General features: G+C 40.6%; 1 protein-coding gene across 1 annotated transcript; it reads right to left on the bottom strand.

Moving 5' to 3' along the window:
• Positions 1-839: 839 nt before the first annotated feature.
• Positions 840-13088, bottom strand: acvrl1 (activin A receptor like type 1). Its single transcript, XM_079168529.1, has 10 exons — positions 12535-13088; positions 7182-7253; positions 5912-6148; positions 5311-5510; positions 5111-5210; positions 4877-5023; positions 4471-4746; positions 4081-4278; positions 2611-2741; positions 840-2296 (listed from the first exon to the last, which is right to left on the bottom strand). Exons 2-10 carry the CDS (start codon positions 7249-7251, stop codon positions 2150-2152), a joined length of 1506 nt encoding a protein of 501 aa, XP_079024655.1. The 5' UTR covers positions 7252-7253; positions 12535-13088; the 3' UTR covers positions 840-2149.
• Between the last annotated feature and the right edge of the window lie 4132 nt (positions 13089-17220).

Raw genomic sequence — 17220 nt, forward strand, 5'->3', positions numbered from 1 at the left:
CACAGAGGGGGAGTTTGGCCTCTCTGATACTTGAACAACCCCCTGCAGTGTTAAAAATAACCAGCTCTTCATCTGACTGACCAGACAGACTGGGGCTTTGAGGGAGTATTATCTCTCTGCAGTTTGTTCAACAACCAGGCAGACAGAAAACACACACACACACACACACACACACACACACACACACACACACACACACACACACACACACACACACACACACCAACAGATAAGGGGAAAGCAAGCACAACAGATAGAAAAAGAAAACGGTGGCATGCTGATATTACATGAAAGAGCACATAGAATTATTTCCACTGGGCTATTTAGATTCTTGTTGGACATTTTGTATTGTTTTTGACACAGTGACGTTTTGCACATCAAACGTGTTGCTTTTATGCTTCGCTTCAACCGCATCCTCCCACCAGATCATTTGTAAAGCAAAAAATACTTCAGTTATAGACGTGTTTATGAAATGAGATGAATCTGACAGCTGATTTTACACTATCGCTGCTAAGGTTGAAGCTAAAACTAAATGGCTGTGGCTAGATTTGTGACCCATCTGAAGAGGAAACAAAAATGTTTACAAGTAGTTTTGATTTTGAGAAGAGATATTTCTGTTTTATAAATATGTCACATTTATATTTTCCTTTTTAAACAGGATCTATAAATGAGTTTGGAATGAAACTCCTCAGATTGGATGGGTGTTGCATTCTTCCTTTTAGTATTTCCAATGCATACAGAATACCACATCAATAAGAATAGTGCAGACAAATAAATATATAATAAAATAAATGTTTATTCATGAAGTCCCGATTCAGTCAGGCTTGTCTTACATTAATCTGTTTAGATTTTCTGGTTCGGCATCTCAGTATTTGAGGCTCGAGTGACTAAGAGAAATTATGAGCACTTTATCTCATCTTAATGACATTTCATGCACGTGACACGAGCGCTCTTATGTCTGATCAAATATGATAATGTATGTAAGCAGTATAAAATAACCCCCTGTGTTGTGATTAAATAGTGCTCTCAACTTTTTGTTTAAAAAGATTTACACAAATGAAAACATGATTGCAAAACAGAAACAGTAAATTTCTCAAAGTAAGTGCACTACTGTCAACAACATGCATGTCTGTCTGTTATCTGATGACCTCTGCTGGTCAATGAGAGAGTTAACATCAGTGGTACAAAATAGTATCTCCAGCGCAATCTGTTGAAAAATACAATCCTTTATTCAACATACACCGTGTTACATGTCTGATTGTGAGTTCCTTTACTGAACATAGTAATAGGGATGGTACATGTTTGGCCTACAGAAATGTAAAAAAAATACTTAGAAAATGTTGTGTAGAAAAGTTGTATATAAAATGTGTCTCATTGTTGAATAATAGACAATAATAGCCCTTTCAAAATATATTTACAATAAAATAAATGTTGAAACAAGACAACAGCTTCAATGCTGTTAGAATATGTACAACTAAATAGCTCAATGTGCCTGTGTGCAGATAATAAATGCTCATTTTATATAAGTTAAATATACTTACGCAAAAAGTAATTTGGTATGAGCATGTTATCCCTTACATATTTCCTCTTTTCATAGCAACCCCCCCCACTCCCCCATCATAATTTGGTCATTTTTGGGAAAACCCATTGTGCAATTTAACTGTATTTCAGAGAAAGTCCAAAATGACGTGCTCTTCCTCTTCTCCATTAAAATGATGAGTAATTGTGCCGTGCCAGATTTTCCTTTCTGTCATGACGATGGGGGAATTTAGACAATTATGAATAAAACCGTATGTGTTGAACAGCCTATGAATTGATCGGTGTTAATAATTGTGCTTTGGAAATGTCCTTTAGCTGAACATAAAAAAATAAATATACATAATTTTATTTGGTCTTAAAAGTTTTCTTTTGGAGCCTTTTGGTCTGAGGCCCCAGAAAAATGGCAGATAAAAATAAGGCTACGCAAAGAAAAATAGCCTTGGGAGCCAGTCTAGACACTACTGCTATAGTCATGTGGTTTTAATATAATGCAGTGACTGTGAGAGTCATTAGCTCAAAATATGCTAATGATATTCACTTTGTGCTTTTGGTGCATAATCCCTTTTGGCGTTTTCAGTCTTTTGTCCCTGTTTCATCCCGGTGCTGTGGTCTAGATGTCCCGCTTGAGTTTTTCAATGTTGAAGTCACTGTCATGGTCCAGTTTGGAGAGTGTCTTCCTCACCCGCAGGGCAGTGAGGCGGGCTGGTGGGCTCTGGTACCAACACTCCTTCATGATCTTCACAATGGCCGACAGAATCTGGACACACAGAGACACATGTAATATAACATCTGGCCATCCCAGTAGAATGAAACATGTGTGGGCACCGTTATTGTGTATCCTGCAGAGTATGTGCTCTACACTCCATCATCAGGTGTCTATGTTGATGTGTTTTCTTGCATGCCTGTTTATCTAGCGGAACTGTACATTTAAAAATATGTTTGTGCTAAAGGTTGGAAGTGGTGATAGATTATAGTAGCCCTGGAAAATACAATTGCACTTGTCTGAGTGTGTGTGTGTGTGTGTGTGTGCGTGTGTGTGTGTGTGTGTGTGTCTGTTATTCGATAGCCTACAGGGTGGGAATGGAGCCTGTTGTGCAGACTGGGCCTCTGCTGGTCCACACACACCACCTTCTTCATCTCCTCAAAGCTGGGATCTACGGGCACCAGGTCAAAGAATGGAGGGCGGTACTCTTCCACGATCGCTAAAATAATCCAAAAGAGAAAAAAAAGATTCAGTGTGCCGTTTCATCTCCAGTTGAGCATAAGTACAACTACCAACTACCTTGGTTGTGGGACTCAGTGGGCGGCTGTAATAATATTGTAACCCATTATCATCCTCATGAGTAGATAACTGTTATACCTCAAATTTACTCCTCAAACATTATCAGAACATACATTCCTCTTCTTGCACGGCTTGAAATAGAACACGATAGTCCGTTGTGGGAGTTTTGTAAAGTATGTTTGACTAAACAAGGCAGCAGGGAAAGATATCATTCCCTGGTGAATACACTGGGATGGAAATGTGCAAGGCCTGCTAAGTGTGTGTGTGTGTGTGTGTGTGTGTGTGTCAAAGTTATGAATGTCTATCCATCTGGACTAAGTACGTCTGTGCCTGTGTGTGTGTGTGTGTGTGTGTGCGTGGTCGTTTGAACATGAATGTGTGCTTGCATCTGGACTATGTACAAGACCGTGCTGACACCAGATAAGACTGTTTATAATTACTGCAGTGCTAATCATGAGAGAGGATAGTAGAGACAGACACAGACTAGGAAAACACTGGAGTGCTGAGAGACATGGGACTGACTGCCTCTTATGTAAACAGGGCCAGACAGAAATGACAGAGCAAACACATTTCATTATGATGTGCAGTACATCAGCTTTTTTGTATTTTTTAAGCATTTAAGCATTAGCTTAAATGCTTAAATTATTTAAGCATAGTGATAGTGGAGGGAGAAGGAAAATGACTGGAAACAATGGTATGCGCCTCAACCACTCAGCTATTGCGTTTGCCCAATACATCAACTTTTAAAAGATAGATTGATATATAGATTAAGGTGACCAGAGGTTTTCCATTGGCTGGGTGTCCCAAGCCTCAACAAAGATGTGTAAATCACAAAAATGTCCACATTTTCAACAAAAAACTACCAAATTGTCCCTGTTTTCACCACAATAAAAATAATAATAACATTATTGTTTTCAGGGCTTGCATAGACGTTTATCATGCTCTGTCCCATTCATTATTACCAAACCCAATATAAAGACAAACAATGGTCCTTCCACATAAAAGATCATGTTGAGACGGCCAGATAGCAATATACAATAGCCAGGCTGTGGTGCCTGCATTGTCGCATACATGTGCACATGAATAAATGTGCGGTACACTTAAGGGTTCTGGTTTGGGTATTATTATAGTCGCCTTAATAAAAATACACAAAGTACCATTTTCTTCCTGTAATTTCAACAAGCAAACGCTCAAATCTCCAAATATCTCTGCAAATGAAAGTAAAGGCAAAATATTCTCATTGGCTGTTGTCCCCTTACCATTGACTATGGTCCTGCGGGTAATTTCCCAGAAGACTAGGCCCAAGGCCCAGATGTCAGTTTGCTTGTAGGACTCAAAGACGTCCATACGAATAGTCTCATCCAGCACTTCAGGAGCCATGTAGCGCTTGGTCCCCACGCGAGGATTGTTGCCCACATCCAGGTAGTCGTGAGACTGCGAGTGTATCACAGCCAAACCTGACGAGAGTAGGCACAGCGAACAGATGCAACCTTTTAATTTGTAGTGAATTACAAAACTATCAAAATCAGCATGAAGCAGCTGTTTTGTCTCAATACAATTAATCACAACTATCAGCAGAAACAGACACAACTACAAGTCGAACAGATTAATTGTGATTTTGCTGTCCTTTGCTACAGCACAACCCTCACCTAGGTCAGCGATGCAGCACTGCCCGTTCCGCTTTACCAGGATGTTTCGGCTTTTCAGATCTCGGTGGGCGATAGCTGGCTTTTCCTGGGAGCTGACAATCTCAGTGTGAAGGTGGACCAGGCCACAGGCCACAGACAGGCACATCTTCAGGCAGCTCTCAGGCTCCAAGCTGCTGTACTGCAGGAAGTCGTAGAGGGAACCCAGCTCATGAAAGTGTGTGACGAGCCACAGCTGGGTGCTGGAATTCTTGGATGTCATGTCAGAGGCTATGAAACCTAAAGCCAGAATAGTGGATTGCTATTTCAACGTCTGTCTTTTGATTGATGCTTTTAAAAAATGACATTGCACCTTTCTTTGCACAGAAAACGTATCGCATGAAAAAAAATCTTTTATCTGCTGCCTTACCCAGTATGTTATCGTGTCGCAGCTGTACAGTATTGTAGATCTCTGTCTCTCTGAACCAGGACTGCTCGTCCCTTGAGGAAAATATCTTGACAGCCACACTCTCCCCCATCCAAGTTCCCCTCCACACCTCCCCATACCTGCCTTTACCTGGAAACCGAGTGACAATTACTTTACTGCAGAGTAATAAACAAAACAGGACAAAGAAGAGCAGCGGTGGTGAGGAAGAAAACTGACCGACACACTGGACAAGTGAGATTTGTCTGGCCATCGTCCTTTGGACCAGATAGGGCAGCCCTGTCCCGCTCCCCGATGTGCAAAACTCATCAAAGATATCCTGAGACAGAGACACAGAAATAATCCAAATGTGCGAACTCAAAAACGTGAACATATTTTGATGGTGTTGTGTCTCATGTCAAACATGAAATGCCTCTTACGCCGTAGGTGGGGTCATCTCCATTGGGGACCTTGAGCATGGTGACATCATGCTCTTCGACGTTTGTCAGCCTGTCATGTGCACGACGGAAGCGCAGGAAAAGCACCAGGCCACACACGCTGGCAGTAATGATGAACAGCAGCAAAGACAACGTGATCCACAGCTCTGGACGACTGTGCTCTGGCGGCATTGTGGTCGGCTCTTCATCAGGATACACATACCAGTTCAGGCACAACACACACACACACACACACACACACACACACACACACACACACACACACACACACACACACACACACACACACACACACACACGTTTAAGTTTGAGGAACCAGTTGAGAACGTTTCAGTACAATGAGTAGGAAAAGTTAATCTTGATTAAAGGAAACACTAAACTAGTAACATGACAAGCCACACAGTTTCAATTTGCTCTAACTGACCACAAGGGGGAACCAGTTACTATCTAGAGAGAAGCTTTGAATCCCTTCAGTACAAAGTAATGCAGGATGTTCTCTGAACTGTGTGACTGAGAGGGTCAGTTCCACAGATTCATAAATGTGTTGTTAAAATATAGTAAAGCAAAGGCGGCGAATACTGACTTATGTTTGGAGGTGTTGTGGTGAAGGCGTTGCACAGATTCTCTCTGCAGCACTGGACAAAGAAGCCCTCGAAGGAGGTGAAGCACTGCTCCATGCGGTTAGCTAATGAAAAACAGCCCCTGTCCTCTTTGCCGCGCACCCACATGTAGAAGCAGATGTCCCCTCGGCAAGTTCCGTTCACGCATGTGCCTTTTTGATTCTCGCATGTGCACTGCAGCTTCCCATCGTCTGCAGAATCTTAAGCACAAGGAAGTACACACAGCCAGTGTTGATAGAAAGCCAGGTGTTACAAGTCAATAGTAAGTTGAGAAACTGGCTACCACAGATGATTGATCTGGAAAATGTCAAAAGAATAAACACACATCACACAAATCACTATTCACAGATTACTAGTAACACTCTACTACTGAGGAGATGTGGCTTCCTCAAGCGGAAACCCCATTGGTAATAGAAATAAATATGTTAATGACATTTCTTGGCAGCCACAAGACATCACACAGATCACAAAGGCTGTGTGATGAACCAGGAGGGGTATTTGGATAAGATAGAACAATAGAAAGTTAAAAGTCTGAATGACTAATGAAGAGGTGTGATTTTCATAGTGATTATGGTACTTTTTATACCCTTTTCATGCACACAGTAGCATTCAAGTTAAAATGACTGTGTGTGCATGGAAAGGCACAAAGGCATGCAGCAAAGGCATTCTCATAACTACATTTCTGTCTTGAATAAAAAAAGACAACCCACAAAATTTGTGAAAAAGCCAGGACCCCCTCATAACCAATTCTTAAAACAGACTATTTGTTCAAAATGGTTAAAGCTACGTCAAACACTTTTTGACCACTAGGAGGCAGAGAGACGTGAGCACCCGACAAAGCCCAATATTCCTGAGCCTTTGAGTTGTGGTTTACCTAAGTTGATATTTGACTGTCTTCACCAGCCACTCGTTTACTTTGACTCTGCATTTCATGCAGGGAAGGTATTGTGCACTCTGCCTGCCCGAGCTTGTCTGCTTGAAGCAGCTACCTTTTGTTTTAGAGTGGAGGATTGGTGAGAATCGTGAGACTCAACCATACCGTCCGTGTTTTGATTCTCCAGCTCGCACAAAGAACTAAAAGCTGCATACTCCGTGGGTTCTGTCGTGCTAGTGACCCCGTCATGTAATAGTCATGCGATTCATTGTCAGAAATCTTTAATGGAGCTTTCAATGAATGTAACAGAGTGGATGCTCTTAACAACACTGCTTTTCTACATCTGACCATTAACCTACCTGCATGGCTAGCAGAGGTCCACAGACACGCCACGACTAGCACCACTGTGAGCAGAGCAGAGCTTCCCATCTCTGTGAAACAGGAACAAAATAATTAATAACACTTAATATGATCAAATCATGATAATATAATTAGTGTTGTCTCTTTATTAGGAACTGTCATAATGAGAAACCAAAAATGTAATTTGGGGTATTATGGAAGAAATACGGCCCTGACATTTGAACTGCTATGTGATTGGAATTTACCGACTGTAAGTTAATAGCGTCTATGAGGAGTCGATGGTTAAAGACCGGACTCTTTGGCAGAGGAAGCTATGAGGTCAACAACAACAGTCCGAGGGCCCAGTCTGTCTGCCTGTGTTGTAATTGCATTGGGTGGGAAAAGGAGGCTTAGGGAAAAGAGGCTGTAACAGCACTCCAAAATGTTTGTGTATGTGTGCCGAGACTGCGTGTGACGCTGTGCTGCCCAGGCTCCAGGCCTGTCGACTCCTCGACTACCCCGCTCGCAAAGTAAATATTGATGGCTGCGCTTCCTGCCATTGAGTGGCCCCACCCGGCTGGCACGGCGAGACTCGGGTCTGCTCATTGTTTTGGGCTGCACTGCTGAGGGTCACGCAAGCAGGAGGGCTGTCATACAAGACTCAGCCTCTGACTGCTGAAGCACACTCTAGACTGTAACCTGACTCCAAGGTAGCTTAGATATGCTACCTTTAAATCAAATTATTAGTAAATCAAATGTAGTTTAAAACACTGTATAAATATCTACTCTAACGGATCTTATGTTGTTGTTTTATTGCTACCAACACTGCTATTTATGAAGTACATAAATGAATGCACGTTTCCTAAAAGCCTCATGGTTTTTTATGTTCTGTGCATAATTTAGATTATTAATTCCTTGTCATCAAGCAATAATAAAAAACATAGAAATGGTGAGTAATTCACCATACTTTCCGTCTAAAAAAAACACAAAGAAGCACCCAAACCCCGAGGTCTTTTAAGGTCTTTCTTTGCCATTATTTAGCATCAGTATTCCTATCACCTAAGAAGCACGTCATTTGGAAATGCCGTTTGAAAGGCATTGAGTTAGGAGCAGTTTAGCTGGCTAATGTGGTGCGGCACTATTTGATCAGACTCTGGATCTACTAGGGCCTGCTGGCAGCTTCTTTAATCATCAGAGTAAGAGGAGAAAATTATGCTCGCACTCTGTATTATATGCAACACCTGATGGTAACCGTCTGGTAACCTCAGGTGTGCCAATTGGGCTGTGTGCATTCAGGTACAAGAGACAGATGCCAAAAAGTATACCAGGTGTTTCCTGATGGCTAACACCTATAACTGGCACTTTTGAGTCATTTCCACGTGTCACTAGCCAAAGAACAATACAGGATAACATGTGGCGACAAAGGTCTAGTTGTGTCTTAAACTCTCAATAGAAATACATTTTGGATGCACTTTGAGCATCGTCTAAGATCACTCGTGCAAACCATGTTTCAAAGAAAACCACATGTTTTTGATTACCTAAACATGTTTCCAGCAGGGACTGTTCAGAAAACTGTTGAGGTTGAGGAAAGGTGGGCGAAAACGATTCATCCCTCTCGGGTAGTAATGTGTCATTCATTGGATCAGTTATAAGTAGTGCCAATGTAACTACATTAGTCTGGTAAAAATCAATCAATTGAAATCATTTTTTAAAAATACTGTTATATACGCCACTCTAATTGTTGTGTTGCGTAAAGCTAATACAGCTATTGGTTAATGATTCAAAACAGAATTTACAAATCTAACAAGAACGGAGTTGTGAACTGAATTGAATCCCTGTTCGGCCTAAAGTTTACATCTCTAGTATGTAAAAAGTCACCAGTTAGACAGTCTGTTCCCACAACTTACAGACTTAAAAATAATGTAGAACACTGAATCAGAATGAACTTAGAAAATGAAGGCACAGACAAAACAGCTTTACCTCTTTAACCTGTTTGGCCATACGGAATACATTATTGTTAGACAGACTGATCGCTGAAAGTCTATTTAAATAGAATCCTGCTCCAGCTAGTCTGTAAATTAAAATGGAAGTATGCTTTCTATTAGCCATTGCTAACTGCAAGTGAACAGCACTGCATGTTTACTTGTCAAATACTCTTATAGAAATCCTACTTCACACACAGCTAATGACCCTTGACCTCTGGCAGAGGAACTTGCACATGTCAGCAGCACAATACTACGGATATCCTCCTTTAGTTTTGATGCATCTAGCTAGATATATTTAATAAACTACAGGAAGCCATCACATTACCTTAGTCATTTCATTAGTGTCAAGTGTCACTGAGGAGAAACCAGAAGAGTGTAAGTGTTTAGCATGAATATCTGTATTTTTACTTTTTACCGATCTCTGACTCTGTGTCTGCTTATTTTTATTTTCTTATTTCAATAATGTTGACCTTTTCTCTTTAAAATGCATCTATTGTATACTCATAGCTGGCTGTTTTGAAAATGAGAACATGTTTTGAACGGAGTTTCCCATCAAAGTGTCAAATCAAATGTCAAATCTCTGCTAGATTAGATTTCCATTTGACATGAGGAATGATCAAAAGATGTCTGTTAAGCTATCTTTAGACTTTCCTCCTACGTGGGTTAGCTGTGAGGCTCCAGCTCAACAAATGTGAACCCAATGCACAGTGCTCTGACTCGCTAAAACCACAAGCCATATTTAAAAAAAAAAAAAAAGCACTTCCTGTATCATCCAACCTCCATTATCAGTGGTCGTTAAGCTGTGGGTCTAGTGGAGGAATAGCGTAAACACTATACTTCACCCGCACAGTTAACTTATTCCCAGAGGAGGAGCAGCATGACTGTGTCTTATTTCCTCTAGCTATCACTTTTATCATCCTAACATAGGAGAGAGCAGTAATCACGTCCTCCATCGTAGGAAGCCTGACTTTAGATTCCAGCACACTTCCTCTCTGAGCTCTCTCCTGTCCAACGTTACACCCTCCTGACCCGAGGGAAAAAGATCCATTGTCATCTCTTCCTCTCATCTACAGAGCGTTAACTCTGGGAGGCAGATCTCTCATTCCATCTGGATGACTCTGTGTGGTTATAGTGGTGGATGGTGGGGGCATGGCATAGCGCAGCAGCATCCAACAGCCCTCCAACAGCCCCTCAACGGGGCCTCATCATACCCAAAAAGTCCTATAACTCTGGGAAGTTACTTTAAGCACTGTTACTGTAAAAGCTGTGTTTTATATGGCGAGACAGCATCAAATTATGTTCTTTTTAATAACATAGCCACACATGTAACACACTTGTGTTCTCTCTGTGTGTTAAAATCCTTTTGTGACTGTCTGCTAGTCACAGCAACAGACTGATTGTATCTCCATTTCACAGACAAAGCTAGGCTTGGCAGGCTTTATGGCTCAGTCACTGTCTGCATGCTCTCACATGCATACCTACGATGAATGCAGGTCTGTGGAAGAAAGGGACGTAAATTCCCTGTGTGTGTGTGTGTGTGTGTGGGGGTGTGATGGGTGAAGCAGAGTGACGAGAAAACAATATGCAGGAAGGAGAAATGCAGCTTTGAATCATGGCCTAGGCTTCAGTCCAACACCTCCAGCAAATATGTCAATTCTGCACATGAGAGGAAAGAGGTATGAACTTTTGCTACTAAGCAATAGGCCATTTGTGGAGGAAGTCTTTAACTGATTTACTTCAGCAGAAGTAGCCATAACACCATGTAATGAGTACCTGCAAACTTAAATGTGTCTTTTAAGATATGAAGTAAATGGGATGACTTTTGTGATGAAATACATCAAGCCTGGTTTTAATATTGAAATGTCTTTCCAAATTGATAAAAATCTGCATTTTATGATTGAAAATGGCTCAAAACGACCATTTGGGACTTATCACTAATCATCATAAGTCATGAGTTAAATCAGCAACCCCACTCCCCCACGATTTCTTGTTTTTACTTTTCGGTAACCACTGTGTAGCATTACAATCACAGCACAGCGGATTTAGCATCTGGCTAGTTAGCTAGCTAACGTTATCTTTCTAATTCCTCCATGTTGTCACGCTAATGTTACACTGGTTAACAGCGGGCTGGTGGCCAGCTGGGTCCCTGCTCACTGACACGAGGAGCCGTTACAGCCAGGAGGAAAACAAACGGACGCTCCGGAGACGGAGACGCTCGGGTCCATGTTCAAAGCTGGCGCTCGCTCTCCTCCCGGCAAAGCAGTCTCCGAGTGGCGGGGAGTACGGCCAAGGGACTGCGTTTACTTCTTGTCACATTTGTGGTCTGATGTAAATCCATCAAATTCAGTGCTCCATGCATTATTACTATTTTCCAAGCTACTGAAACTAGCTGTCATGAGCTCTGGCTTTCATATTTGTCGATGCTGCGTCAAGGATTTCATTAAAACGAAGTGGTCGTGGTTTCATCGCTCAGCCCCCTGCTAACTTTTTACATTTTTCAAAGTGATGCAGTGGGTGGACTTAGGCCCATACTTAAAGTAAAATAACCATTATGCAGCAGAATGAGCTGATAAGTCATATTTATCAGATGGTAATACATTTTAAATCGGCTTAATCTGTGAAACTTGTAGTTATAGCCTGACCGATACAGGATACTTTTTGATGTCGATACCAATGTATGATAGTTTAAGAAATATGCTACGATTATGTGAGCCAATAGTCTTTTCTTTTTACACGAACACATAAATAAAAATAAAAAAGACGATATGTGACATATGACATTTTATGGGTAATCAATAAACTTGTCAGTGCTCTCTGTATGTAATGGCAACACTGCTACCTCAAACGAATATTTAGCATTTCTGTACGCCATGTCTCTACATTTCGGCTGCAATAAGCTAATATTGCCAATGTATCGACTTCATTGATTTATCGGTCTAGTAGTTGTACATATAGGCAGCTTTAAGATACATTTTGTGGAGTCGAAATTAAGCAAACCACTTCATTCATTGAGTGGAAAATGTGGTGTTAGCAGAATCCAATGTAAATACTCAATTGAAGTAAAACTACCTCCAACATTGTGCTTGAGAAGATAGGCTACAGTTCAATACATTTGATTTATTAGGGCCCTATTCTTTTCATATTAATGAGAACACAGGAGATGGCTTCAAGAACATCCGTCACTGCTGTTGTTTTATCTTTAGGTCAGGGAGGCCACTCTTTGACACCTGTTGGTTCACATCTGTAAACACGTGGAGTGATGTCAAAGGTGACTTAAGTGTTAGCTGTATTTACATCTTAAGCTAGTAATGAAATCACAGCACAGCATCACACACACACACACACAGAGAAAGAGAAAATCATTATGTCCCCCACCAGCCTAACTTACCTGTTTTATACTCGCCTTTTAACCTGACAGACTCAAACGTCGCACCTCTCCCATATCACAGCCAGCTTCGAAGTATCCCTCCCTCCGGGGCCAAAGTATTTCAAATCAAAAGTAGAAGACGCGTTTAAAACGCAACTGGCTCCATTCCACGCGTGGACTAAATCGTTGTACTTTTCGGCTCAATTGCAGATGTTCACATCCTTTCCTGCTTCGCTGACGGCCAACCGCCGTCTCAGGGAAAAGTTCGTCCGCGGTTGTCCCTTATTGCTCCAAAAATTAAAACTGCCCACTTTTGTTTAACAAAACAAAGTAATACCTCTACTTGTGGAAGAGGTGAAAAATGAGAAGAACTGGCAGCTGTTTGCTGACAGGAGGACAAAACAGCGCGCTGAAGGCAGCTATCTCATCTAAGTCCAAATCTGCGCTGATAAACCGACAACACCGTCGTCGGGTTGGAACCAGACTCCTTCCGCGTTGAGAACCTCACAATTGAAAAGCTCTCTGCAAGTCCTAAGTATGAACGCGTTTGTTGTTGTCTACAGTCCCGATCTGGAGGCGAGATTACAGCTTTTTAAATAGTATACAGCTTTGTCCCTCCCTTTATTGTCCCGCACAGAGTCTGCTCTGCCTGGAATGTGTTCTCATAGCGGTTTTCCTGTTGCTTGCCTAAACCTCTCATTTTCCTCTTTCCCCTGTGGACTGCTGTCTTCACTGCACTGAAAGGAATGTGCTTCAAAGACCCCACCATATAATAACATGTCTGTGTTCAAGAACAAGAAGTGCTCGGCACCTTTCCCAGTTTGCATCCTCCATTTTTAACTATAATCCTATTTAAAAAAAATATAAATTCAGGAGCCAGTGGAGGCTTTATTATGAAGCCTTTTTTTAACAACAATGATGAACTTAATGATCCAATCCAGACATTTTCTAACTTTCATATGGCGTTTTTTGGCGTCTGATATGTTTATGTATACTCCTTTCATTGAAATATCCAGAATTATAATGCAAAACTGCAACAACGGAAACAATTGACAGTTGATATAGTGAGTTGATAGCAAACAGTTGCTTATTTACACATCCAACTTCTGGAGTCGTGTTGCTCTCCACCTAAAGAATATTAGTCAAATATTCAGTGTCTATAGCTCTGCTTTTTGTTTCAGCCATCTCCTGATGGGAATAAGGCTCTTTAGATGCTAAATGCTCTACCACCAGCTTGTACAGTGGGTTTTCGGAGCTATTTCACTGAAAACAGCTGCCTGCTGTGGCCAAAAACACTGCTGTGAGAGCAGTGAAGTGGGCCATACAACTTGGCACTGAAACGTGCTATAAAGCTGCGTAAAGCTGAAGGGAGCTCCTCTCCATCTCCTCCTTTAATTGATGGTTATAAAAGGGCACAAGTCCTGAGCTGTCTTCCACGCTCACTGCCCCACGAGCGAACGGTGCTGCAGATTCAGGTGATAGTTCTCTGCAGGTCAGTCACTACAAGCATTTGCCAGTGTTTTCACATTGTCATGTGGTACATTGTTATTCTAAACAAGCTGACTTCAATGAAACGCCTATTCTCAGTGCATCTAACTGGAGGTTTTAAGTTGAATATTTGACCTCAATGTACTTCCAGACGACGGTAGTTGTAATGTCATGAACTCGTGCAACAAGTCTTAAACTGAGATTTAAGGTGAGCGTAGAAAAATGTTCCACCTTAAATCAGTTAAATGTGAAAACGGCCTTAATGTCAAACTCTGCACATACGTCATTCTGCACAGTCAAGGTAAAACATCCATTTGCAGTAATAATAAGCAAAACACATTTCTGAGTGACGTGGGACTTTAACATGATTTTAGTTTTTGTCTAAATAAACTACTTTACCTTGCTAATCAAATTGAGGATAACACAATGGCGCTCAAGTGCCTTTCTGTTATTGCAGTTGTGGCCGTCAAAGTGTCTCTTGGATGCCAGACAGACCCGGCTGTGTGAAAACACTTCATTCAGCAGAGCCTGAGAAAGATGCCTTCATGTCTGTAATCTTTCACTCTTTGGCTTACGACTGAAGAAAACAGCTGGAAGCTCTCACATCAGCTGTCACGTAGAAAAAAAAGAGCAAATTGTTGTTCTTTTTTTAATCAGCACTTATTTTTCTTTTCTACCGATCTCTGTGATTCAAAGAGCCACACTGTCTCATTCCCTTAAAGTTTTTCTGAAAGCTTGTATTTGTTGTATGATCTGCTGGAGTAGAGGAAATGGGATTTTGCTTTAGCAGACATGTTTTCATACTGTGAGTTTTTCATGAGCAAATTCCTGATAAAGGGAAGACATGTTTCTGCTGCCAGTTTGTTAAAAGTAAATAGTCAATACTTTTAGCTGACACACAGCTCGTATTTGTGCTTCACAGAGGGCACAATCTGGTCCAGCCTATGTGTTCTAACTGTATGATGTTATGTGTTTACAGACATAGACGGGTTTTAAGTCTAGAGAGGGTTTTATTTTAGAGTTGACCTCAAGTCACCAAGTTCCCCCCTGAGAAGAGGAAGTGAGCCAGAATACTGAAAATATAATAAGAAAATGTTGAACTTGCTCGCTTTATGTTGATGTAAAGAACTTTAAATCAAAACGTGAAATGTAACTGTTTTCAAAGAAATAATTCCACGAGATATTTTTGAGCACATCAAAGCAGCCATTTGGTTTTATGTTACTGCCAATAACAGCTAATTGTTATGTAATAATACCGCACATTGGATTAAAAGATTACAGCTCAGAGTTCAAAAGCCATCTCATGCCACTCCAGAAAGCGCATTATAGGCTTCCTTAAGAAGCTCAAAGTAACTTTGGGAGAGAGTTACCAAGGTTACGTGCCAGACAATAGGCTCATCCGTCACGTGCATGCCTGTTAAGTTAATGTTGAATTTCTAGCGTGTAAATACAATATATTCATGTCATAAAATAGGAAAATGTTTCAGGGAGTTTTGTAAGAGCGGTATCTTTAAAATTGTAAAAGTTTGTTTTTCAGTTACTGTACAACAAATGTGTTATTTGTATATTACGTCCTGTGACCACACTAATGTACAATATCGTGGTTCTTTCAGATCACCGAATCCGAGGTAGAGTGCAGAAAAACTAATTCACTTAAAAAGGTCAGTAAATATATTCCAAGCTTGCATACAAACACACGTTTTCATCTGTCTCACACTTTCTCACACGGAGTTTATTGTGTCTCTTGCTTCCACTTTAAAATCAATAACCCCAGAAATGATGCTCTATTTTTTCGTAAGAACAGTATCTAAATACATTATTTTAATAAAAAATATTTTAATATATTTAGCTGTAATCCAAAAAGGTATTGCAATTAAAGCTTCATAAGTTAGTTATGATTTGGTCAATTACCAAGTTGATCTATACACAGAATATTTTGAAATGCACCAATGGACCCCAAAAGAGATTCTCTTGCCTTGACAGATTTTTAAGGTATAATGCCCAACGTATCACAAAAGATTTCCTGAGTAACAATATGTGCAAATAGTACATACATCCATACATATACATACATACACATGCAAAGGTAACTCTCCACGTGTGAGGTCTGCTGTTGGTGCCAAAACATTTTTGCCATCATCACTAATGTTGTCCAATTAAAAGCCAATCAAACGTGGTACATTAAGCTCATAATCATGATCCGACAAACTTTAAAAAGCTATATTTTCTGCATCTTCTCTGCTAACATCATTCACATGCCACAGCCTAACAGTTTGAAGTATTACAATTCATAATAAAAGGCATCCGGTATATGCTACATGTTGCATACAGTGAAGATTGAATAACCCTTGAAAAATAAGAGTGTTGACTAGATCTCATAATAGGGACTGATTTAATTTATATAATGCTGTAAAATGGACTTTAACTTGCGACTTAACTTGGTCGTATTTGAGGGATTGCAGGAAACACTCAAGTACATTGAAATTGTGTCTGCTGACTGAGCACTTCTGATGTCAATCGGACAATGTATGACAGCTACAATTCACTTCCTGTTTCTGAAACTTTTCCAACAGCATTACTCTCAAGAACAATAGTTTATAAATCTTATAGTAGTTGTGTGCTGACGGATCTTCATTTCTTGGTCTTGTAAAAAGCAGCCACTGTCAGTTAGAGCGTGTGGAGTAGAGGAGCAAAAGCACATAGTTTCAAGATTTGTTGTCTCTTTTCCCTCCGTTTCACATCGCGATCGTATTTTTTGATTCGCTAAAACATAAATTAATTTGCTGAAAGCTCACATGTACTGTATAAACAGTATTTGCTATTGCTTTGGTTGTCTTGCAGTTCAATTCCATCATTCAAAATACACAGACTTGTAAAATCCTCACAAATGTACAGTGTTCTCCAAATTAAATAATGTCATTGCAGGTGTTTGTGGTCAGTGAGAGTTAATCTACCAATCCTCGAAGAAAGAAGTCGGTCATACTAAGACATGTCACCGTACGTCTCCAAAACCAAATAATATTTGGTTCACATTTTTCAGTTTTCCAAAGTTCAAATCCATCGATCGTTAATTGCTCTCTTCCAAAATTGTTTTGCAATTGCTTAGTTTTCTGTGAAAACAGGCCTCACTGGAATCACATATGCTCATTCCTCATGCATGACGTCATCACAGTGACATTTTCTGAGGAAAAGAGAAAAACGATTTTCAATCAATAATCC

The sequence above is a fragment of the Pholis gunnellus genome, assembly GCF_910591455.1.
Source record: "Pholis gunnellus genome assembly, chromosome: 2".
Taxonomy (NCBI): Eukaryota; Metazoa; Chordata; class Actinopteri; order Perciformes; family Pholidae; genus Pholis; species Pholis gunnellus.

What these genes read in the sequence shown, in the direction of transcription:
- acvrl1 (XM_079168529.1), bottom strand. Translation starts at nt 7,251, where the DNA reads ATGGGAAGCTCTGCTCTGCTCACAGTGGTGCTAGTCGTGGCGTGTCTG. An exon ending in GACCTCTGCTAGCCATGCAG is followed by an intron (nt 6,149 to 7,181) that starts GTAGGTTAATGG and finishes CTTGTGCTTAAG; the next exon opens with ATTCTGCAGACGATGGGAAG. An exon ending in GTGCTGCATCGCTGACCTAG is followed by an intron (nt 4,279 to 4,470) that starts GTGAGGGTTGTG and finishes TACTCTCGTCAG; the next exon opens with GTTTGGCTGTGATACACTCG.